At 40.1% G+C, this 23,976-nt stretch overlaps 1 protein-coding gene across 4 annotated transcripts in view; it reads right to left on the bottom strand.

The window, feature by feature from the left end:
• Window positions 1–23,976, bottom strand: part of lrch1 (leucine rich repeats and calponin homology domain containing 1) — a 119,213-nt gene that overhangs the window by 2,739 nt on the left and 92,498 nt on the right. The window contains exons 14-19 of one of the 4 annotated variants that reach the window (XM_011489505.3): window positions 22,381–22,453; window positions 20,605–20,727; window positions 9,318–9,427; window positions 7,331–7,468; window positions 7,177–7,254; window positions 2,578–3,558 (exon numbers count right to left, since the gene is read on the bottom strand). In XM_011489505.3, coding sequence (XP_011487807.1) covers window positions 3,256–3,558; window positions 7,177–7,254; window positions 7,331–7,468; window positions 9,318–9,427; window positions 20,605–20,727; window positions 22,381–22,453 — 825 coding nt within the window. In that variant the 3' untranslated portion in view covers window positions 2,578–3,255. Of the gene's footprint in view, window positions 1–2,577; window positions 3,559–7,176; window positions 7,255–7,330; window positions 7,469–9,317; window positions 9,428–20,604; window positions 20,728–22,380; window positions 22,454–23,976 lie in introns of those variants that run through there. The other 3 variants (XM_011489507.3, XM_011489506.3, XM_011489508.3) reach the window with 3 other exon arrangements.

Here is a 23,976-nt window from a genome sequence, read left to right as displayed (position 1 = left end):
AGTACAGCTTAAATGGTTTCACTAAATTATTGAAAACACAACATCAGCTGTTAAGAACCTATTTCAGAAGTTGAGACGAAGTGATAATCACAGAAAATAAAACAAGACTTTTGTTTTTGTAAAAACAAAACTTAAAGTACCCCTTAAAAAACCTGCATGTCAACATTTACTTTGCATTAGACCACGCAACATTTCACAGCAAACTACTCCCCAAATATAATAATGACATAACCTTTTAGTTAACCAGCCCTTCAGATCTTCTCCATGTTTCATGTCAAAAGGCAAACCATGGATGTCTCATCATAGAAAAAAATATTTTTACCATAGTTTTAAACATTTAAGTAGCAAGTCTAAATATTTGTGCAAATACTAAAATACACCCAGTTTGACTATTGGTGATCTTATAAAATATGGCTTTGAATTACACGTAAGGGGAGATCAAAGCTTTAAAGCCATACAGGAAACGGGCGTCTGTAGGCTTGTGCTTCCTCAGACAGTTAGCTATAATGCAACATTTCATGAAATTACAAAGCCCCGCCCATCAGCCAGGCTGGAGCGCCTCAGTGCTGGATGTCCTTGAAATGTCCTCATGTAAATAAAAACACAAATGTCTGTACAGGTTTGAAATGTGCCGTCTGTGCAGAAATACGTGGGAAAGTGCTGTTGGGTGCAGTGTCATTGTCTGCCACTGGGGGCTGGCTTCAAAATGGTTTCGGCCTAATCAGGCTCAACACTTAGTAAATCTCCCTGCTGATCAACAAATACTACCATTAAATAACATTCTGTTTATAAATAAAAGAAAAAAGATGTTAGTTCTCAAAGTACAAAAAAAGGTTTTGGGTATTTAACAGAAAACTAAGGAACTGTGCTTCTCCTCTTCTATTTTGTGTTCTTAAATAAAGAAGAGGTCTACAGAAAGATGTCATGTAGGTCATGGAAATCACAGGTTTTTGCCTGTTGTGGTTTCTGTTCATGGATAGAAACAAATCCACAATTTTAGTTTCTGTCCTCGTGCTCCACAAATCAGAGTTTATTTGCTTTATCACAAACCTATGAATAAACTGTCAGACTTGAAAAACAGAAAAGCAGTTCCCCTGATGTACATGTATGGCTGTTCATTTACCATTGAGATGACCTAATCCAGTTTCAACCAGACTTTGGAGGAATTCAAAACCCTATTACAGTCAGAAAAAATAGGGTGACGTTAAAGGCGGACTTTTGTTTCCAGCCAACAGTTTTCTAGAACATCATGTGGGACTACAACTGACTTTATCGACTAATCTACAGATTAATTTTTTAATTAGTTATGACTGTTGCAGCATTTATTTAGGCTCCTACTTCTCCCATAGTATTGAGACTACAAAGATCTGGTCTATCCAGTATTCCCCCCATGAATCCGGAGAATCCGCATATACGGAGAACCATCCCCCACCCCTACAGCAGAAGAAAGTCAATCACTGATCCTTACTAATCAGAAACCTTTCTGAAACTTTTCTGATGCTTTGTAAAACAGTTATTAAAGAACATTTGAATACTGATTAACATTGTTTACGGTTTTTTTCCCTTCAGACTATACCATAGTGTACTTCATAACACACATGTGCCTTAAAACCAGGAGCCCATGCTTCCTCCTTCATCAGTTAAGTGTGGGAAGTCATCTTCCTCCAGAAGAGGCCGGTTTCATCCACGATTCATTCATTTGGATGATAATTATTCCCCACGATTATCTTCTTCAGCGTATCAGGATATTTTCTTCAGAGTCAGCTGACACCATTTCTCTGTGCGGGGCCACAAACTTCGGTCAAAGCAATTCAGGAACAGGTGGAACTAGCTGTTAAATATTCTTTAGCAGCTGGCAAGGAAGGACGGCGGGCTTTTCATCTCCGCTCCTCTCCTCCCTCGCAGCACCTCCTTCGGACGCAAAAGTCTCATACAAGCGTCTGGAGCTAAGTTTTTGTGATGAACCGGAGGGGACAGAAAAAAAATGCCCGAATACGCGAAACAGCAAATATTGAAACGCGAATAAGTGGGGGAACACTGTACTTTTATTTCAGATGCTATTAAAAAGATTTAGATAAGAAACTGAACCAAATTTGCTGTTTTTTTAAATTTGGTCTTTGATATATAAACACCTTTATTTTTTCCCCATTTGAGAAAACTAATTAGTTCCCTTTAGGGTTTAGTTTCTACAATTCTGCTTTATAAATGTGTAACTTATCGGAAACATGTAAATATAATGTAAATAAAAATATTATCAAACAAAGTGTTAGTAGATTGTAATGGGGACAATTTAGCCCCTTTAACACCTGAGATGTCCAGTATTAATGTTCTTAGACTTACCATAACTTTCCAACCATTAACACAATCATTCCAGCAGATTCTGAAGCAGAGAAAAGCGGCTTTCTCTGGTTGGAAAGTTTTGGTACAATTACGGAGTGCGTGTTCTTTCTGGTGACATCTCAGGAGTTTAAAGGGTTAAGAATATTCCTAACTGACATGGGACTGTTTGTGCTCAAAGAAAAACTCTGGATTATTTGCAAATATTCATTTTGTCTGGGCTTGACTTAAGACTTTGCGATTCCCATGTGTTTTTTTTTTGCAGAATTAAATAAATATGTGCTCACAAAAGCAGTTTCTACAAGTCCTTAGAGTTTTGTTGAGTGTCATTATTTGGCTTTTCTGTTTTTCCTTTTATCCATTCTATCATTTTGCTACCATTTCCTCTAAAAAACTAAAAGTAGGTGGTTTTATAATCCCAGCAATAGCTGGATCGCTGTGGCAAGAAAAACTACTGTTGTTGGAATGAATCTGTTTTTTTCAGCGTACTGACAGCAAAATGAAATTTTGCCATATGTTTATTTTCTGTGCAAGTAATGAAATCAGAGTCGTGAAATGAGCCAGTCTAGCCCTAGTATTATGTTAGCGACACATGACTGCCAAATAAATAAATGCATCCGGCCACATCAACAATCGGCGCTTCTGCAAAAAAGGAATAAAAGAAAGGAAGGAAAAGCTCTCCATGTTCCTCAGATGGCATCACTACTGTGCTGTTGTTTCTCATGTCAGTTCATTGCAAAGTCAAGCAGGAACGGAAGGCGGGGGCGGAGTTATTTGCTCATGCTGACCTTTGCATCTCGGGAAAGGTATAAAGGGTCAAGAGCCAGTGAACACGGAGGAAGAGATGGCGGCTCTGCTGCCCCGTGTGACATTTAAAATAAAGAGGAGGAGCAAGGCAGCAGGAAGGCTGGGCTGTTGTCATGGTAATGTCAGTTCCATCCAACTATAGGCCATGAAGAGCAGAACAAGGCAAAGAATGTGAACCAGACTGGAGCCAATCACATCCCAGATCTGCCAAGCAGGGGCCGGAGTCTGAGTAGTAACTGAAACCATTGAAGGAGGAGTGTCTGACGCTTGGGAGGGGGCGGGGTTTGAAGTCAAGACTTTTTTGTCTTGTTTCAAGTCCAAACAAGTAGTTTCCAAGGCAACCAGCGCCCCAACTGTTGCACAGACAGGCTGCAGACGGCACTGGATGATGTCATAAGGCGAACAGAGGGATGACTGGCGCCCCCAACAGAAAGAAGGAGGGAAGAAATCAATGATTTGTCAGGTAAAAGAATAATCATGGAATGAATAGAAAAAAGAGAAAGAAAGAGGAAATAGAATGTTTGAAGACAGAAAAAGATGAAGAACTTGACAGAATGAGTTCATATGAGGGGAGAAAGCAAAAATAAATACAAATCCAGGTAGGACGGGATGAGGTGATACAACAGGGATGATGGAGCAGAAAAAGTATGATACAGATCAAATGAATCAAAGATTTGCAATTGTTTAAGGAGAAAAAATTAAGAGTGTGAGGCAAAACATGAAAGAAATGCAACACAGAGAAAAAAAGATCAACAGAGGATCAGAAAAAACGAGAAATATGATGATCGTAAAAGATGGAGAAATGTAATGATAAGTAAATGAGGAAATTAGGTTTTGGAAACAAAGAAAGGAAACATATATATAAAAAAAGATCAAAAACCAAAACTTAGAAAAAAAGAAAAGAAAAACACCAAAAAAGAACAAAAATCAAAAAACAGGATGACAGGGAAAGGTAAAAGATATTTTGCAATCCAGCCGCAAAGTAAAAGAAGAGAAGAAAGAGGCAAGAGATTAACCAATGGAAGCAAAGGTTAAGGGTCACTAGTCTACGGTTAGAAGAAGGAGGGACAAGCAAGGGTTACCACGGCAACAAGCAGGGATGCTTACTGAGAGGATGATGCACAGCTCTGCAAAGCCTTTTCTCTCCCAGTAAGCAACCCAGAAAACGAGGGGTGAGGCTGATGGGAAACCAGCGCCACAGTCCAGCATGTGAGCAGAGGTGCTGTTCGCCTGTCAGCTCAGAGGAAGCTTCGCAGGGGGGCTGGCAGAAGAGCAGGCAGCTGCAGCTGGTTAGCAAAGTTCACACAGAGGCGAGATGCAGTCGGCAAGCAGCGATGGAAGCTCAGATCAAGAGCGGAACAACACAAGAAAAACGCAGTCGCTAAAAAAAGACCAAATCCTGTCGGTCTTACAGAGAAAAACAACATGACAACAACTGAGAGAGCAGAGGAAAGGAAGTCAAAAAAACCATGAAGGACAACAAACATAATCTGACCTGGACCGTTTTAAAATGACAAAACAACAACCCTGCAGTGTTGCCTTCAAAAGTTTATTGCTTTTGATTAATTAAAGGGTTTTGGATGAAAATATTTTAATGTTTTAATATGGCAAACAATGAAAGACTTCAGTCTGTCCAAAACCAGCTGAGGGAGTTCACGCCATTGACTGTATATTAGAGCTGGGGTATGTGACCCCTCCCCCCTCACGTTCAACACAGGAAGTACCCGCTGGTTCCAAGAAGCTAAAATCCCATAGATTTTTCTATAGAAATAAATGTTACTCAGTCAGTCTATTGGTCAGAATAACCATTCTTGCTCTGATACCTTTTTTTTTTTAACATGTTCTTGATAATTCTACATTTTATATTTTTTCTGTAGTTCATTGATAAACTGATCAATCAGATGTCCCAAAAACAGTATGTGGTCTCACTTAAAATGTTCAAACTGGTAGGGGGTGTGGACGTCCAGCAAGCTCATTCCTGATTGGTAAGAGTGGTTGCCATGGAATTGATGACTGAGACCAATCACTTCGTACTTATGTCTGGCTCCAACTTTTGTTTGAATCCAGCCTTTGTGTCACGAAAAAATGGCAACTGAATTGACATCAGTTGGTTGGTCATTTTCTATGGGTGACATCCCACTCACTTGATCCTGTTCTCATATACAGTCAATTGTTCCACCTAGTTCATTTTTTCTCTTTTATGAAGTTGCTTCGTTCACACAGCCCTCGACAAAGTGAGTTTATGCAGTCACTTCCAATGACAAGTCTATGTAAACGAGCATAAATGCGTGTTTCGGGCTGCCGCCTTTAAAACTCTAGCTAAACGCATAGGTACGTAGGTTTCTACCACCATTTTTGGGCCCTGTTTACTGAATGTGTGGCCTATAAACTTACATGGCAAGTTAAAGAGCTCAAACATTGACCAATCAGGGACTCAGGTTTGGTAGTCACGGTGCCAAACCGTTTGAAAATTGTTCATGGAGGAGAAATTAATGGACACCAAGTCCTTCAGAAATCAGAATAAAGCTATGAAAGAAAAAGCCTGGGGCAAGATTCGCGGGATTTGCACCGCTTGACATTTCGCACCAAGCCTCTTCCAACTGTAGGGGGCTGACATGCGCTAGAAACCAGTTGAAAAAGAAGAAGCCCCTCCCTGCTCACACTGTGTTAACCAAGAGCTAAATGCGTGTTCAAGAACCAATGTTTGGCGCGTTCTTGCCACGTGTCACATGCCCGGTGTGTACGTAGTTCTGCTGTGAGATGATCTGCCCTGCCTCCTGACTTTAGCTGCTGAAGCACCTCCTTCTCTTTAAGACAGACATGGCAATAAAACCATTTTTTTTTTAAAAGTCACACACTTCTTAAAGAGATTAATTTAAACAAAACCATGATCTGCTTATTAAAACTGGGTCATTTGTTGTATTTTTCATCATTTATGTCTTTATTTTTAGCCCAAAAAGATTTACAATTAGTGATCAGAATAGATTATCAGAGATTCAGAACAAAGACTGAATTAGTCTTTGAAAAACGTGCTCTGTTCCTTTGATCATTGTCATTAACACATGCATCATCATCATCATCTTAACTAATCCTCAACTCAGAGGTCCTAAACTTCAGAAATGTCTCATAGAAAATGAAAAACACACACAGACAGGGGTGCACATTTGAACCCGGCAGCCGTGGTTCAGACCAGCGTTGGTGTTTGGACCAAAGCCTGTCATGATGGGAAGCTGCAGGCGGCCATGACAGCAGTGATGACAGCAGCATTACATGTTGGCGTTAACAAACCCATTTGAAGCAATGAGGAGACGGGAGGAGGGAGGCAAAAGAAAGCAGGCCGGGAAGAAGGCTGAGCTCGTCTCCAGCATCAAGCTTTAAGTGGAAAGACAAAGTTTCCTGAACTTTTATATTTGCCACAGATAACCGGAAACGAGCAGGGATTAAACAACAGCCTTCCTCCCAGTTCTGCTTCCCGGTTCTGTGTCCTGCAGGAGACCTGAGAGTCAGTTTTCATCTCTGGAGACAACGTGCTGACACTGCTTTGTCTGAACCCTTTAACACACATTCTTCGCCTACCAAAACTATTCAACTAAGTTTGAAGAGTTAAGCAATAAACAGAATTCGGAGGAAAGCAGCTAACTTCATGTTAGTAAAGTGTTGCATATTGGTGCAAAGCCAATATGAATAGCCACTTTTCTCTGAATCAGCTGATTTACAGAGATCATGTAAACGGTGGAAACATATCAAAGAGCGTGTGATTTCAATCTCACCGGTGACATTGCTGGTGTTAAAGGGTTAAAAACAAAGTGTACTGCTATTTTTGTTTTTTTGATTTGTATCAGCAGGGACGGAGATCACTGTAGACCTGAGGGGGTTCTCCCAATCAAGAGGTGTATTCAGGTTGGAGGTTTGAATCCCACTTTTTGAGTTCAATAACTAAACTAGGCAGGAGGGAGCAGTATTTAGGAGGAAGAAGTTACCCCCCCCAGATGACAGTGATGGTGTCTGAGTCCTGAGAGGAGCTTAACTCACCGCTGGTACACCGATTTTTCTGCAAGCGTCCAGGAAGTTTTCCACATTTCTTCGACACTTGGCCATGCTGAGTTTGGGCTGAAGACACAGAATGACTTTAGACGCATTATGAAAACCAGTTGAAAAGTGTGTGGGCCGGACGTGTGCAACATACCACCGCCGGGGAGGGAACGTGGATGCTGGCGACCGAGCGCGGCCGAATGTGGTTGGCCAGATGGCAGAGAACGACGCCGTCCATTAGAGACGACCCGAGGTCTTCGGGGAGGACCACTTTCAGCCTGCTCTCAATGTTCTGAGGGAGGAAGAAGAGTAAACAGTAACGTGAATGTGTCTTCATGGTGGGACACAGAGTGTGACCCTATATAGCAGGGGTGAGCCGAAAAATCAATTTCGTGATATTTTATTTGGTGATATTTGTATCGATTTCAAATGCTGTCAGACGATATTTATTTATCTATTAATGAGCACCCTTCAGCGTCTGACTCTTGTTTTCCACATAAACCTTATCTGCTAGTTAACATCACGGCCCACTGAGCCACATTGAGCAGCTCTACACTGCGACCAAAACAACTACAAGATGTTGCGATAACCAGCTTGTGTTAAATGTTTTACTTGGGATGGGTACCGAACCGAAACTCTGTGCCATGTTCCTGCCACTATTATTTAAAAACGCGGATTGTGGTGCTTCGTAGTGGGCTCAGATGAGAACGTGTGAAGCTATACAGCTGCGCACATAATACATGTAGCATCAGCCAAAATGCTATCAGCAAAACGGGCCAAAGTTCAGCGGAACCTCACAGCATTAGATTTTAGTTTAGCGATCTGATGGATCAGAGCGATGTGTATAATGCTGTGAAAAAAGGCCAACGTCATGGCGATGACCGTCGATATACATGTTTACTTCCGTGTGCAGACTGTCATGTACATAAAGCATCTTAGCCACATTAAAACGCTCCCTTTTATCCTGTCATGCTGCCTGATCACATTTTATTGTTTCTAGGAAGAATTGTTTTTTTTCCCCCCATTTATTTTTGAAGCACCTGTTCAAACTCCGTTCAGGCTGCAAAACCATTTAAAAGTACCGCAGAAGCTACATTAAGCAATGTTGAAAATAAACAGCACTTTATTTCCTCAATCAGACTTTTAGAACCTTTTTTATTCTTATACTGATAAAATATTTTGTTGTGGAAATCAGACAATATTGACTGAACCCTTTAAGAACAAATATATTTTAAGTTAACAAAATGAAAGCACTATGAGTTTTCTTGGGTAAAAGCAACTTGTATACATTGGCAGTAAATAAGAACTGGAAACATCATCCCCTTTCCCCTCACGTTCAAACAGGAAGTACTAGCTGGTCTCAAAAAGCCAAAATTCCATAGACTTTCATAGACAAATAAACATGTATTACTCAGTTATTCTATTGGTCATAATAACCACTCTGGCTCTGATACCGTTTATTAACATCTTCTTGATGATCCTAAAAAGTTTTTCATAAAATGTTTACTTCAAATGCAACTGCTTGTTCAAAGTGTTTGATTGACAGATTCTCCCAAGGCTGCTTTCAGTGGAAGGGGTGTGGCCTTCTAACATGCTCACTCCTGACTAGAGAGAGTGGTTGCCATTGAAATGTAGACGGACCAATCATGGCTTACTGAGGACGTCTGGTTTCAACAAAATAACGGACAAATTGCGGAGAATTGACTTTATTTGGTTTGAACCGGAAGCAAGGCATTTTCTATGGCTGACGTCACATATGAGATAAAAATGCAGTGCTTCACGCTGTGATCAGAAATTAAAAAGATGTTTACCATTTTATTACAATGAAAGGCAGATTAATATTCAGTAAGAGTTTTTTTTAATAGGTACAATCCTATCAATGTTTTAAGGCATCTTATGTTTTTATGCTCTGAAAACTGAGCAAACACATGAGTGAAAAAAGCAAAGTGATGGTCCCGTATTAATAATGGCTGTGCAGAAATGTGACACAAGATAATAAATCAACTTTTAACGTTATATTATAATGATTTATTCTTTTTTAGCGAAATAGTTCTTTATTTAGTCCCCTAAAAGTTAATAAGAATAGAAGTTGTTCGAGTCGGAGCAAAGAGAACTTCAGTGTGGTCTGCAAAGGGTCTCACGTCTCTCAGCTGCTCCAGGAGCTCCAGTTCCTCTCTCAGCTGCTCCATCTTTCGTCTCATGGTGAACTGAGGATCCACAGACTCCAGACTCTTGTGACTTCGCAGGAACACTGCAAGAGCAACAAAAAACATCAGACAGAAGATGACAAACCCACCGCAATATATGAGGGAAAGCAGCACTGTTATAAATGTGTTCTGAGTTCTGAGAAGAAAGGATGATGGTTAAGAACATCAAAAGCTGCTGGGGTGTCAGCTAGACTTATGAATCAAAACTCAGACCAGTATGTCCTCAATGCAGCATGGCAGTGGCAGCATTATGGTACAGGACTGCTTTGTTGATGGGAGATGTGTCCTTCACAAAAAAAAGATGACCGCTGGGGAAAGCCTCCACTTGGACTTGATGGGACATCTGAAGACATCATCTTAAAGGACAGATGAGGAGCCCAAGCACGCCTCCACATGAGTCCCAGAGAGGATGGAGGAAAGCAAAGTCCTGCAGTCTTAGTCAGATTTTCAAGAGCAATGAGGTCTGAACAAACTGAATCAATTAGAGTGAGAGGAAGACGAAATGTTTCTGCATCAAGGGAAAACACTCAAAGTCAACTTAACTAACCAGGCTAACCTGGCTTTTAATAATTTGTCTTTAAATTCATTGCTTTTTTTTAATTAGAAAAGTTATACAATACAGTGGTGTAGTGGTTAGCGCTCTCGCCTGACAATGAGAAGGCCCTGGTTCAAATCCCAGCTGGTTCTTTTCTGTTTGGAGTGTGCATGTTCTCCCTGTGCATGTGTGGCTTTTCTCCAAGCACTCTGGTTTACACATGGTTAACTGGTTACTCTGAAGTGTCCCTTGGTGTGTGTGAGTGACTGTGTGGCCCTGTGATGGACTGGCGACCGGTTTAGGGTGTTCCCCCGCCTTTGCCCAACAGTAGCTGGTTTGGATTCAGCGGTTTATGAAGATGGATGATGGATGGATACAATTTGAAGAATATCCTTAACTTTGCTGGCATGTATGAAAAACACAGATGTGCATCAATTTGAAAAAAGGTCAATTTCTTGATTTTCTTCTTTGTTTAAGGTTTTACATCAGTATGAGCTGACTAAATCTTATTATTTTTGAGAGGCAAGCAATTTATTTTGACAAGCTTAAGATTTCTGCCTTAAATAAAATCCTTCCTCCGGTTATATCTGGGATTTTTGTCTCAATACATAAAATCAAAGATTTTCCTGCCTCCCTTCAGAGGACCACAGAAAAAAATTGGGTTAAACAATTGAGAACTTCTTTTTTAATTGTGTACATACAGTCCAGGTCTTTAAATGATTTAAAGTTAGGATGAGCTTTTATCATGTGGTGAAAATTCCTGGCTTTAGATGGAGGACGTTTGAAACAAACCACATCATGGCAACCAGGTAAGACAAAAGAGGAGGAGGAGCTTCTGCACTACTTTTAAGAAAAGAACACAGGTAGAATCAGATGTTTCCAGCTTCCTTTATGTGCTGCTCGTGAGTTAAGAAGCAGAGACAGGAGCCGAGCGGATCTGGAAGTGGATGAAAGCGTTCTCAGAGAGAAGCAGCTTTTTCTGACAGTGTGTGGGAGGGCAGAGTGTGAAACATGCTTGTCCTCAACCTAAATGCAGAACCAAAACACACACCCACACAGCTTCAGAGTGAATCATTAAAATGACTGCCCTAGTTTCTGCAATCCAGTTGGCCCGGTGAGCGCAGGGAGCTGCAGTTCCACATGTGAGCAGCAGAGGTCAGTAGCGCTGCAGGTAGGAGCAGCTCTGTCCCTTCATTCACACAACAAAGCATTGAAACCCACAAAATATACACACGATTTCTTTCCAGATTAAGAAGGGGGAGAGTGGTTTTCAGATTCTGTAAGCCACCAAGGGAACCAAATATACTATTTTCTCAAAAGGATCAGAGGGATTTAAAAAATATCTGAATTTTTTGTCCTTTAGGCTGCTGGATTAGACTCACAGGATCCACAAACCAATCCCCTCCATGCAAGCTTCTACCAAGTGTGTTAACATCTGCTGCTGAAGTGACAGAAATGAAGAAGAATATTGAGTGATTTTGAGTTTGTCAATTCCCCTGTATTCTTGTTGTTGCAGTTACTAACATATCTTTTGTCTGGTAACAGATTTAATATCTGGCGACACAAATTCAGTGACTATAAGCTCATCTGTTTTTTGTTCTTTAACTGCTGTGATGACATTTGTTTAGTCCTTTAACAGCTGTTCAAGTGATTTGGTTTTTTTTCATCTGCTTCCTCACATCTCATTGCTGCAGTTACTGAGACCTTAGTCACATGGACCTGTCCGGAGGTTGACATGTACAGGTGATGCAACTTTTTGGCTGTCCGGGCCTGCAGCGGCTGCATCTTAAAGGGATCCCAGGTGTGTCTCACAGTTCCCGTGAGACTCGTGCAGTCACCTTAGGGCACGTCACGCACTTATGATGTACAGGTGGTGCTATCGTATGGTGCCCTTACGCCACATTCTAGGCCTTAGTAAGGTACAAGAAGGGGCTCCTTACTGACCGCGTGCGAATGCTGTGCAGGTGATTCGAAAGTGCCCACAGGACGCCTGTATGATACCCACACAAACTAAACACTGATCGTCTAATTTCTTCCTTTCTAACAGCACATTTACCACTTGAACAGCACTAAAGGGCCCCTTAAGCAGTCCAAAGGGATAGAAAAAATGAAAACTCATATTACACGCCTGAATCTCATAGGAAAAAAAAAAGAAATCACATTAATTGTTGCTACGGCCTCAGCGAGGGATCTATGACCTTGATGTTTTGTGCAGGCCGCGACAGTTTTCTCATATTTTGCCCCCAGACACCCATAAGGGCAGGTTTGACTAAAGTATCGGTTCAATTTACCCCTTTTTTGGGTGTGTTTGTCCTCTCGGACCTGAGCCACTCATGACAGACGCTCATCTTTCTCAAATCTAATTCTGCTGGAGGTTTCTTTCTTACCTTCAGTTTTCCTCTCTACCCTCACCCTTTGCTTCAGAAATCCTTCTGTTTGTCACTTGTAGATGAATAGTATACAATATTAGGATTATCCAATTCAGTTAGAAATATCTGAGCTGATCTGGATCCTGGGAGATGATCCCTTCTTCATGTGGACATCCCTGAGGTTTCTTCTTTTTTACCCTGGAATCTGTTTTTTTTAGGAGTTTTTCTCTAACAAGAAGGAATAAAAAAGAAGAAAAAAAGGGGTTTGAAGTCTGTCAGTTCAGCTCAGTGTGTTCAGATTAGCCATTACCGATTGACTGATTTCATGTTCTTATACAATTGCTGGTATGAAGCCCATTGAGACAACTGTTTTTGTCAAATTGGGCTATATAAATACCATTGAATTGAATTGAATGATCACAATCATGTTCTACTGTTTTATTTTCTTCAGGTGTAGCACTTTGAGACAACCGTGTTTGTTAAGTGGTGCTTCATAAATAAAGTCATGGAGCGGACTTTGTGCTGAGATCTGTAATGAGCCTGCAGTTATTAGTGAATCCAGACAGGCAGGATGCTAAAATGCTTATTCACATGTCCTCTCCATCAAAGCTAGCGGTGCAGCCACCTCTTTCTGAAAGAACACTTCACAAATGAGCTCATGTCTTCCATTTCGTCCTGCTGTAAGAGCTAACGCTACATATTTGACCACACTTCCAACTCTTAATGACCTCATTGCCATCTGAAGTTTAAACTGTTTCTTTATCACCAATGTGCAGCCCAGTCCCCCCTTCCCCAACCTCTCCCTCCACAGTACAGTTCACAGATAAGATCAGATGGAAAATGAAGCGAATGTGTTTTTTTTCTGTCCTGAGATCTGACAGACGAGTGTTTCTGCTCAGACCTGCAGTCAGACTGCCGCTGCAGGATCTCTGCATGCATCTGCTCATGCAGTTTAATTATTAATATAAGGTTGAGATGTTGACCTGGCGATTATCAACACTCTATAAATTAAAGCTAAACTAGAATGAGCTTCAACAGGACTGGTAAGTAAACCAGGAAAGCTAAACCAACACACGCACGAAGAGAACGAACAAACAAACACACATAATCCTATTCATAAGATCATAGTCACGGCTCAATCCCAAAGAAACACAAGAGCCTCAGAGCGTTTCTGGAAAAGATGATAGGAAGTGAATGATGCCCTCAGGCAGCACATACACTAATGACTCATGTCTTTATGTGAGCTGAACCCTTGGTGAAAACCGTGTGAACCGATCAGTACTCTGTGAATCTTGTTAGCAGGAACCTCCATCTGTGCTTCATGAGATCCTGAACAGACACAGCCGGTGATCGTTCGGTGCAGTGGTCACGTCCACCTTTACCAAACTCCCGGAAACTCCATGAGCTCAGCTGGGATGCTGTGTTTGGATGTCATCATTGCAATAAACACTGACATCTAAGCAGTACAAAGGGAAACAGGGCTTCAAGCGATTAAACCCATTAAAGGCAGAAGTTGCAAACGCAGATGATTCTGTGGCGGAATTATTAACAACATCACTAAACGCAAACTGAAGAGATGGCAACATGGAATGGGAAAGAGTCCTGTCACTAGACTGAGGAGCTGAGGACCATGTTGATGCTTGGAGAACGTTACCTGACTGACTGCACTGAGCCAACAGCTGAGCATGGTGAAGGACGGATGATGGTATGGGCTATGTTCTGTGTTTAGGCTTAGTGCCTGTGAGACCCACTCTGATGAAAATTGTGTTTTTAGTGTCATTAACATGTTCTTGTGGCCCTTTTCTCATGATGGAGGACCTATATAAAGAAAATTCCGTTTAAAAATGAATTTTTGAGTATTTCTTTATTCAAATTACTGTGACTATGGAGCAGACAAAAAAAAGCCATTTGAAAAAGCTTATTAGTGTGACATACAAGTTACTATGGCATTCCATAAGCTCCCTGCCCTGCTCCATTCTGATTCATCCAACTGCAGACAAATAGATCCATGTACATCTTTATTTTCCTCGTCTGAGATGGAATCTGGATCCAAACTGTACGGCTAGATAGCTCCAATATTTCTCCCTGTTATTGTTGCACCACCAATGTTAGGTTGGGGCTGTGAAGGGCTGTAAGCTAGCAGGAGAGACTGTAAACAGACTGCGCCAACAGTTCCACCCACAACTTGGAGGTGAATTTCTAATGAAATCCTGGTGCTCTGCAGAAACTATGTCCTAGAAATAAAGGCAGATTAATTTTATTTTGGCTAAAAAAAAATACCCCAGCATAATCCTAACTAAACGACCACTATAAACACTTTGAAAATAGATTTTATAAATGATTGGACTTCAAGTCAAGGTTAATCTTAATGTTTCATCTTAATGTTTCATCACACCAAGAGCTTTTTGACAATGGTGTGTTTACAGCGTGGGCTTTTTAAGATAAGGCTTTAATATTTCCTGTATCTCTTAAATTGATTTGTGTATAAAATGTATACTTAGAAAATAAATGGACATCCTCCCTAAAGTATTCTGCAGGGAGCATTCACAAAAAAGTGGAAGAATTTAATAAAAAAGGATAAACAAATGCTTAGTAAAAGTTAGTTAGTTATTCCTTACAGACTCTGTTGTTGCAGAGGTCAGGCATTCCAACTCTTCTGAGAATGCTATTCATTTCCAGCACATGTGGAATTAAGAAATATAAAAATTAACAGGTTTATTAAAAAAAATCAAGATCTACATTTAAAGAAGAAACTGAGAAAAACTCAAATGAAGGCTTGGAAGTGTTCAAAATCTTGAAGTGGATTCAAATGGAAAAGTTTGAACTGAAACTGAAATGTTGCTGAAGGCTGTAAGAGGCTGTTAAACTGAGTGTGTGAAGCATCAAGGAGGTCAAAGGAGCTCAACATACTGAAATCACACACAAATCCTTTGGGAGAAGGTGCAAAAGAAGACATTTGTTTTTGTTTTTCTTGGTTATCAAGAACTGCAAGACTAATCCTGCCCTCTACTGGACAAACCCTGAAACACTAAGACAAGTTAAAACAGATAAGAAGAACGAATATTTTTGTTTCCCAATCAAAAAACAAAAGGTTAGTAACATGCTTTAGTAAATAAACAACAATTAACTTTTAGGTCCACTGAGTACTGGATCTAATGGGGGAAAAAAACTGCAGTTTCAGTCATGAACGTCTTCTCTAAAAACATATCAACCATACTGCGACATCATGTCTAATACGACCCATAAATGCCTGAGGTGCACATTGTGTCATGTATTTGTACATGCATGCATACACATTTTTTCTACATTCATTCCTTTGTACATGCATGCACAGCGCGGCTAGCATCCATTTACAAACGGTGGCTTCATTCTGGTCAAACTAGGGTATTCCTTCAGGGACTTAATCCATCGCTTAAAATACAACTACTAAAAATAGAATGCTACAAAATGTGAAGAGACTCATTCAGTGGCAATCTTACTCAGAAACACAGAGGTGAATGATGTCTGAAAAAAATCCACTCCAAATGAAAATGTGTGTTTTTAAAATGTTCATGTGTCATTTTTCTCTTGATGGAGGACATATATAAAGAAAAGCTTAAAATTGCATTTCTGGTTATTTCTTTATTCAAATTGATGAAAATCAGATTAAAAAAAAATGCCATTTGTCATAGGTGTTACACTCAGCGGGCCACAAGCTCTTTGCTCCGCTCCATTCTGGTGCATCCATTTGTAGACAAATAGATCCATGTACGTCTTTGTTTTCCTCGTCTGAGCTGGAATTTGGCTCAAAACTGCATGGCTGCATAGCTCTGATATTGATCACCATTTTGTGGCACTGGTAATGTTAGCTTGGGGTTGTGAAGGGCTGTAAGCTAGCGGGAGAGATTGTAAACAGATAGATGGCCAACTAACTGTAAAGGGGAGCAGCTTGATAGAAAAAGCACTTTTTTCCTGATTCTGCCTCAGGGTGATTCATTTTTACTCTAATACATAACAAAAACAGCCTAAAAACATGATCATGTTTTGGATTCTTGTCAATGACGGTAAAGATGCTGCGCTCTCACGGGGGGGGGGGGGGGTGGGTGTTTGCTCTGTAATGTTAAAAGGTACTTCTAATAAAGTTTCACACAAAGTGCCTCTTATTATATTTTATGAAATACATTTTTTATAAATGGTTTATGAATTAATTTTGTTGTATTTATCCGCCACGTCTTAAAGTCCGCTCCGTGAAAACATAGTCTGACTTTAAACCAGTCCGTGATAACATGTAGGCGACACACGGAACAGCTCGTTAGCATAGCATTTAGCATTGTAGCATCAGTATGTAATGACACTGCTGTCTACAAATCAACGCGTTTTCTTAAACTTTTTGTTGCTGCTGTAAGTCCAAAAGGTTTATTCTGTAGTTCTTTCTGGATCCTGTTCAAATTCCTCACATATTCCCATAAGATAGAAATACTTGTACACTTCTTAGAACAAAGTAGTCAGGACATGATGGATGGATGGATGGATGGATCAATAGATGGGGAGCCACATCATTTATTTTGCAGGTTCTGGGAGCAAACTCACCAACAGGAAGTCTTCTCAATGTTCCAATTGGTTAAACATGGATAAGAATCAACTTTTAAAACTTCACTAACATACATGCAAAAAAACCTTTTCATGGCTTTGCAGGCTGTGAGCTGCATGAGAACAGCTGCAGATAAAGACAGATGTGAAAGAACTTCCTCAGATGCACTGACACATTTGATCAAAACGTTGAGAAGAGCCATGAAAATGTTTATATGGACTACTTATTCTAAAATAAAACTAACCTGTTTTCAAAGGCAAAGTCTGGCAAACATTTAGCCTGAGTCTGCACAGGAGAGGGAAGCGCTGACTTAAAGCTAAGGGCAGCGGTATTTTCCAGGAACGATAAGTGGGAAGCGGACACCAGAACACAGTTCCTGGCAGCTGAAAATGAGTCACTCAACTCGCTTTAGTTAGCACAAGCTCTAATTTTGGTCCATTTAAAGAAAGAATGGAAAACATTAAGTGTTTTGATCTGCTTGACAAATGCACAGACTAAGAGACTATAACGAGGCATCAAATTCCAGGCCTCGAGGTCCAACACGGTTTCCAACTACCTGCTATTGAAGCTACTTATTGGCTAAACAAACCTGATCCAGTTAATCAACAACAAGATTTCTGGAAAACCAACAGGGGGCTGGGAGTTTGACACCCCCGGACTAAACTCAGTTCTGTTCATCAGCATTGATCCAAATGCAGCATCAGGTGTTAATCTTAAAGAAGGAGGAAACTCAAAGAATGACTTTTTGTTTTTACATTCACTTGAAACTATTACATGTTTTACCATGTCAGTACTTTTTTGCAATTAAAACATTTTTCCCTACAGGTTTAAATATTGTCGTTGCTCACCTTTCAGAAAATGTATAAAGAAAACAAAAGAAATGCTGGTTTAAATATGCCTTTTGCAGTTATAAATACCTTTCGCGGTATCAGACTGATTTCATCTAAAAGTTCTTTCCACACAATAATGCAAAGATGTACTGCGTCCTACCACACACTGCGCACAGCATTGCTTTTAGAAGGAGCTGTGGCTCTAAAAACGAAACGCGCAGCTGGAAGTAAGAATGTTTCTTCCTCCATTAATTTCCTCCCTCTATGCTTACTCCAAGCTTTTTTGAGGGACTGACTGTAAAAAGGGATGCTGGGAAGGGAATCATTTCCGGGTCATGGGAGAATGTAATGAGGCATAAGTTAGCATTATAAAAATACTCCAAGGCACATTGTTTCCCTTGCTCAGATGGAAGTGCTGATCACGTTTTATTTAAAATCTTTTGCTGCTTAAGCAACACTTCCAGGAAGCCCACATTCCTGGAGGTCTAGATGCTTTCAAGTCCATAGCATGTACGCATGCTGTTTCATGCAACAGTAGATTTGATATCTTTTGGTTTTTACTTTGTGATTTAGCAGGTTTAGACATCTGCAGACATGACTGCACCTTTCAGTTAAGGCTAAGGAGGGTTTTTGCATCATATACTAAATGAACAGGAGAGACTGCTGGATCTGTAAGTCTGGAGTGCTCTGGGTTCTCAAATACATTCAGGCTGAAGACAGAAATTTGACAAATGTAATTAATATTGTTTTTTTAATGGTATTGTGCCGCTTTCTTCAATTCAAACTGTTTTAAATGATAATAAAATGGAAAAGGTATCAAATGTTTTATTTATAAAACAAAGAAAAAGAAAATGTTGTATAATAGAAAAAAATTACATTTGATCATTTCATTTTCCAGATACATATTTATATGCTTATAGTCTCATATTGAGACATGTTTATGAAGCTTTCTTATAGACAAAAAAAAACATAGAACTTTCTGCAAAGGTTTGTAAATCATCCAACAGTTCTAACCTGAAATCTTATTCCTAATAAGGACAAAATTGACACTTATTCAGGGCACACCTATGCACATTTATGTGATTAGTTTAAAAATCATGCTTGATCCATTTTTTTAGAACAGCCCCTTCCAACCCATTCCATTTTTTGTGCTAACCTTTACAAACATTCGTTAGAAAAACGTTATTTTCTTGCTGTTCTTGTATAATCAAACATAAAATGTTTTTTTTTGTATCTCTCAAACTATAAATGAGCAAAAGTCTGGAGTTGGTTGAATTGTCATTTTTATTTTTAATAACAAATGTCTGTGTAGATTCTCATTCATCCTGGTTGATTTTTAGGTATTTTTTAGATATTTAGGCCCTGCAGTGATGTTTTATCGACTTTAGTGGACAGCAGTAAACCTCCACCTGATGCACACAAACCAATTGTCTTTCTTCTCAAATCAGAGACTGGATGGTTTGAGCAACGAGTACAAGAAGCAAATTAGTTAGAAAAAGACAAACCTTCAGTAGAAATGGTGGACCCGGGTAGAATCTTTCCACTGTTACCTGGCGTTTGAAACCCAACAAACTGGTATGACCCAAAGCAGCAGCCAAGGCTTTGGAGAGCCAATGACTTTCCATCTGAGGACAGTATGATGTTTGACCAAAGCCACTTAGCTTTTTGTTAGCCTACTAGTCTACTAATCGTGTCTTAAACATATTCCTCCTAGAAGCATATGAACCAGGGATGCCCAATAGATCATACAGGAAGTATAGATAGATCATGGGCCATCAAAGACAAATAAACCACCAATAAAAATATATATTTCTTTAAAAACTGCCATCAGTCAATCATCATCCCGCTGCGAAGTACGTCACTTTATTGACATGCAGAACGGCCAATTGAACATCCTGTGATCCATACGTCACTGCACGTGTGTGTTTTCTACTAAACAACGCTGCAATGCTCCACTAGCAGATATGAAGCTTTTCTTCCTCCTAAACCTTTGACAAGTGTGAGAATGTAGCATTCAAAAGGAACTTCAAACAGAAGGCACACAGAACATTTCTGTTGTTGGCACACCGCGCGCTTTGCCGCCGTTGATACATGCCAACTATGAACACGCATGTCCAATTCACCAAGCTGTTAAAGAAAAAAATGACTGGAATTTTTTTTATCATGTTGGAATCGTATATTCATGTAAATGTATTTTCTCTCTCTCTCTCTATATATATATATATATATATCTGTGTGTGTATATGTATGTTTTTCTTGGAGTTGGTTGTTTGCGTGCCGAAATGTGTGGGCACCCCTGAACCATCTGGTACCTTTAAAAAAAACCTCTGAGATGAGGTGCATCAACAGATCAACCAAGGCCACTTGACTGTTTTTTTTTTTAACCTGCAACCCAGTCATAAAAACAGATGTCAGACAACTGCAGGTTGTAAAATCAGGGGGCTAAATGAAGCACACAGGCACCATGTGTTTTTAGTTTCAGTGGAGAAGGCCAAGCAGCATCTGATGCCCAGCATCCATCCACTGGTCAGCATCAATGTCCCAAAGATAGGACTTAGGTTCTGTTTGGGTCTCTTTTTTTCACTTTGCATAGAAAAATGGCCCTTCTAGTCATCCAAAGTTAACCCTCTATTGTATTTTTACCTTTACCCTGGAACTTTCAAGGTTTCCCTTGCAGATAGTTTCTCCCAAAGGATGGTCAGTACTTAAACCAGCCAGAGGTAAAACACATAAACAAACAAACAAAAAACCTTCAAGGAAAAGAAGAGAAAGTTCAAGATGATGAGATAAAACAGAGCCTATTTTCTTCACTTTCCTGAAACATTATTCTGAAGAGGACGCCCCAGCACTTCCTCTCAGTGAGGACGGAAAATAAACCCCCTGATTGACACACGTTGGCAGAAAAAGGGTGGCTCACCGCGATTGTGAATGTCCCCGTCGTCATGGCTACGATGTGTGTCTCTATGAAGGGGCGAGGCCTGTGGGAGAAGGGAGGGGTCTAGACAGGAAGGGGGAGGTGAGCACGGAAGTGACGGCGGAGCTACAACGGGGAAGTGATCAGGAATAAGTGAGAATGGGGCCGTGTGAGTGGGAGGAAGGTGGCGGAGGGGGCGGTACCAAGTGGGCAAGTACAGCAAGTTCATTCCACAGAAACACACCGCGAAAAACACCAAGACCACCAGGAAGAAGTTCGGGGAAAAGATCGGAATCAATCATGCAGATATTGATTCAGAGGTCAGTGGTTTTGAGAATCCGATATGACAGTCGTGCAGGAAAAAATAAATAAAGTGCCAAAAAATGAAAACATAAGCAAGCAAATCAGGTAAGGAAAGTGTGACAAGAATGAATAAAGTGACATAACAACAAATAACACAAAAAAATATAGATTAGTGGCATCTCTCATTTAGGATCAACAGTCATGCTCAGCATGTTAGTTTCATTAGCAATTAGCAAAAAACTGGCAACAAACAAACTAGAAAAAAGCATGACATTAAAGTTTACTATGATGTAGCCTTCAACAGCCACTAAAAGGAGTTTATGAATGACACAAAACCTAAGTTAGTTTGACCCCACACAGTCACCGCAGGTGGTCGCCCTCATTGAGTCTGCATCTGCTGGAGTTCATGTTCATCCGTTCAAACTCAGGTTTCCTCGCCACAGTTTCCCAACTTCTTCCTCAGTACAGTAGGATACACCCAAAAAACCTGCTATTTAATATTTGGTTCCTCAAAAGAACCACAACTCTTTTTGTGTCCTAATGAAAGAAAATTCATCAAAATGGACACAATTGTCTATTTTTGGGGGGGGGGACTGGATCCTAATGAAGGTAGTTGTTGTACTGGTTTCATATTTAGCTTGCACTAAGTGCAGAACCTCCAGAAGATCTTGGCTACAAATCAGGAGAGTGTTCACTCACTATATTGCTGTTTTGGTCTTGCCATTTGGCTGATTTTTTTTCAGTGCGATTGTCTTTTGTTTATGTTTTTTTAACAATCCTGATAGACTGTAGATCATTGTCAATCAATCTCCATGTTATTTTTCCTGTGCAGAATGCATTCAGCTATGTAAATTTGTGATCTTTGTTTCCATTCTATAATATTGGACTCATTTTTCTACAAAGGTTTGAACTTAAAGGGCCTATACCATGCTATTCTCAAGCCTTTTATAGTAATCAATTTCCATCCTACTTTGTGGATTTCCTGTATGGAAGATTATTTTTAGAACGTAACTCCTGCAATAAAAGGAGGGAACACTGTATTTCATAAGTACAATAAATTGAACTGAAACATAAGCATCCTTAGCTTTGTATTCATACAGCTGTTGAGTGGGAGTAATGCACTCCTGCAAATATCCACTAAACCAAAAGATTTCTGGGGGGAAAAAAGCACCACAGAGCTCACTGGCAAAGAGGTCAACAAAAGAAGAGCTCTGCAGTACATTTCCAGCTCAAAGTCAGACAAACATGAGTTCAGATCTTCCACCCTTCTCTGTCTCAGAGTGTGGAGTGGGGGAGATAGTTATGCAACTGACCACTCATTCCAGATAACTCAAGTACAATCAGTAATGAAACTTTAAACAATGTTACTTTAAAAAAAAAAAACTTTTAAATGTTAGCCCCCGGAATCGAAGAATACACTAACACCTCTTCAGGAACGCATCTCATTAACAATCGTATCATGTCTTTGTAACTCACCTGAGCGGGGCTTCAGTCCAAACGGGGGGCTGGAGAAGGATGAAGGTCCGCTGACCGGAGACCCTTCATCTCGCTGAGGTAAAGGAACACACAACAGCTGTAAGCATCAAAGTGTTATCTGACATTCTGAACACACAGTGGACTGTATCCAGTACTAGTCTTAAATATGAGCAGCCTGTAAACACACAAACATGTGAATGAGTGCACAAAGCCTGCACAGATGAGAATCATGAGAGTTATTCCACTAAAACTAACTATTAAATTCTTTATAAAGAAAGATCTATTCTGCTTTTTTTTGTGCATTACATGCATGCACAGAGATGGAGCTGACCGATTCTACACAACTGTTAAAATGCTTCAGAGGAACACAAATGTGCAAAATACCTGAAGAAAAACAACAAAAAGTTGCATAACTTCTACTCATATTTTCCATGCAGTCATTAAGGGTTCACCCTATCAAGGAATAGGTCATTTAGACAAAAACACACGAGGAGGCAGTGAGTAATACAGAGTCTAGACTTGGTTTATTGTAGGAAAACAAGTCAGGCAGAAGAAATTCATCCGTTTAATTAGCAAAAGGAAAGTTAACCCGTTCATTTGTCCAGACAGGTTTAAAGTCCTAATTCGATTATCTTTAGATCTATTGTAAATTGTTCTTATTGGTCTTTTAAATATGATTATGCTCTTTTAACCAAAAATCCAAAAACCTCTCGTAGTGGCACTTCATAAAAAATTCACCTGAGTTGTCGAGGAGACTGTTAGTGTGGAGTAAACCCACCCCCCTTCCCATCACCTATAACGGAGAGCTCTCTGTGTTTACAAAATAGTACATTTTGATCCAGATTCCACCTCAGACGAGGACAAACAAAGACGTTCATTTGTCTGCAGAAGGATGCATCAGAATGGAGCAGAGCAGGGAGCTTGTGACACGCTCTGCCTGTTTTCTTTGTATCAAGATATTTTTCTAAGAGCATTGTTTTTATCTGCTCCTGATAACTCTTTAGGACTTCTGTAACTGTTTCTGAATCTTGGTCAATGTTTTTAACATTGAATTGGTATTCTTCATTTTTGGGGGGGATCTGTAGAATCAGAAGTGGTGAACTGTCATCTTCTATGGCTGCTGATTTTTACTGATGGCTGAAGCAAACCGAGAATTTTAAAACTAAAAAATACAAATGAGACACTTTTTACAGATTAACTGCAACTGCCACTCACATGGTGAGACGACAGTCTGTCATTTTCTAAACTAACATATTTCATTGTCCACCAATAGAAGATTTATTTATATAAACGTCCTTTTGCTTAAAAAGAATAAAAATACTTAGGTGACAGATGAGGAGCGACAGGATCACATCTGACAGAAGGTGTCGGGTGGAAGATAGACACAAAAAGCTGGGCCAAACATAGCAGGAAATAGACACACTTGTCTTTTCACTAGGAAGGATGACTGAAGACAGCTCACTCCAGAGACCAAGCCTGAGCGCCTGCTCACAGTTTGGACTCTACTGGCTGAGATGGGACACTCATACTAACCCAAAGCCTGGCTTTCTCTAGAATCATCTGCCTCTTCCTCTGGAACTCATAGCCACCTTTCTC

Source organism: Oryzias latipes, chromosome 21, assembly GCF_002234675.1.
Source record: "Oryzias latipes chromosome 21, ASM223467v1".
NCBI lineage: Eukaryota > Metazoa > Chordata > Actinopteri > Beloniformes > Adrianichthyidae > Oryzias > Oryzias latipes.
The sequence above is the reverse complement of the archived record's forward strand: the minus strand, read 5'-3'. Positions and strand labels throughout refer to the sequence as shown.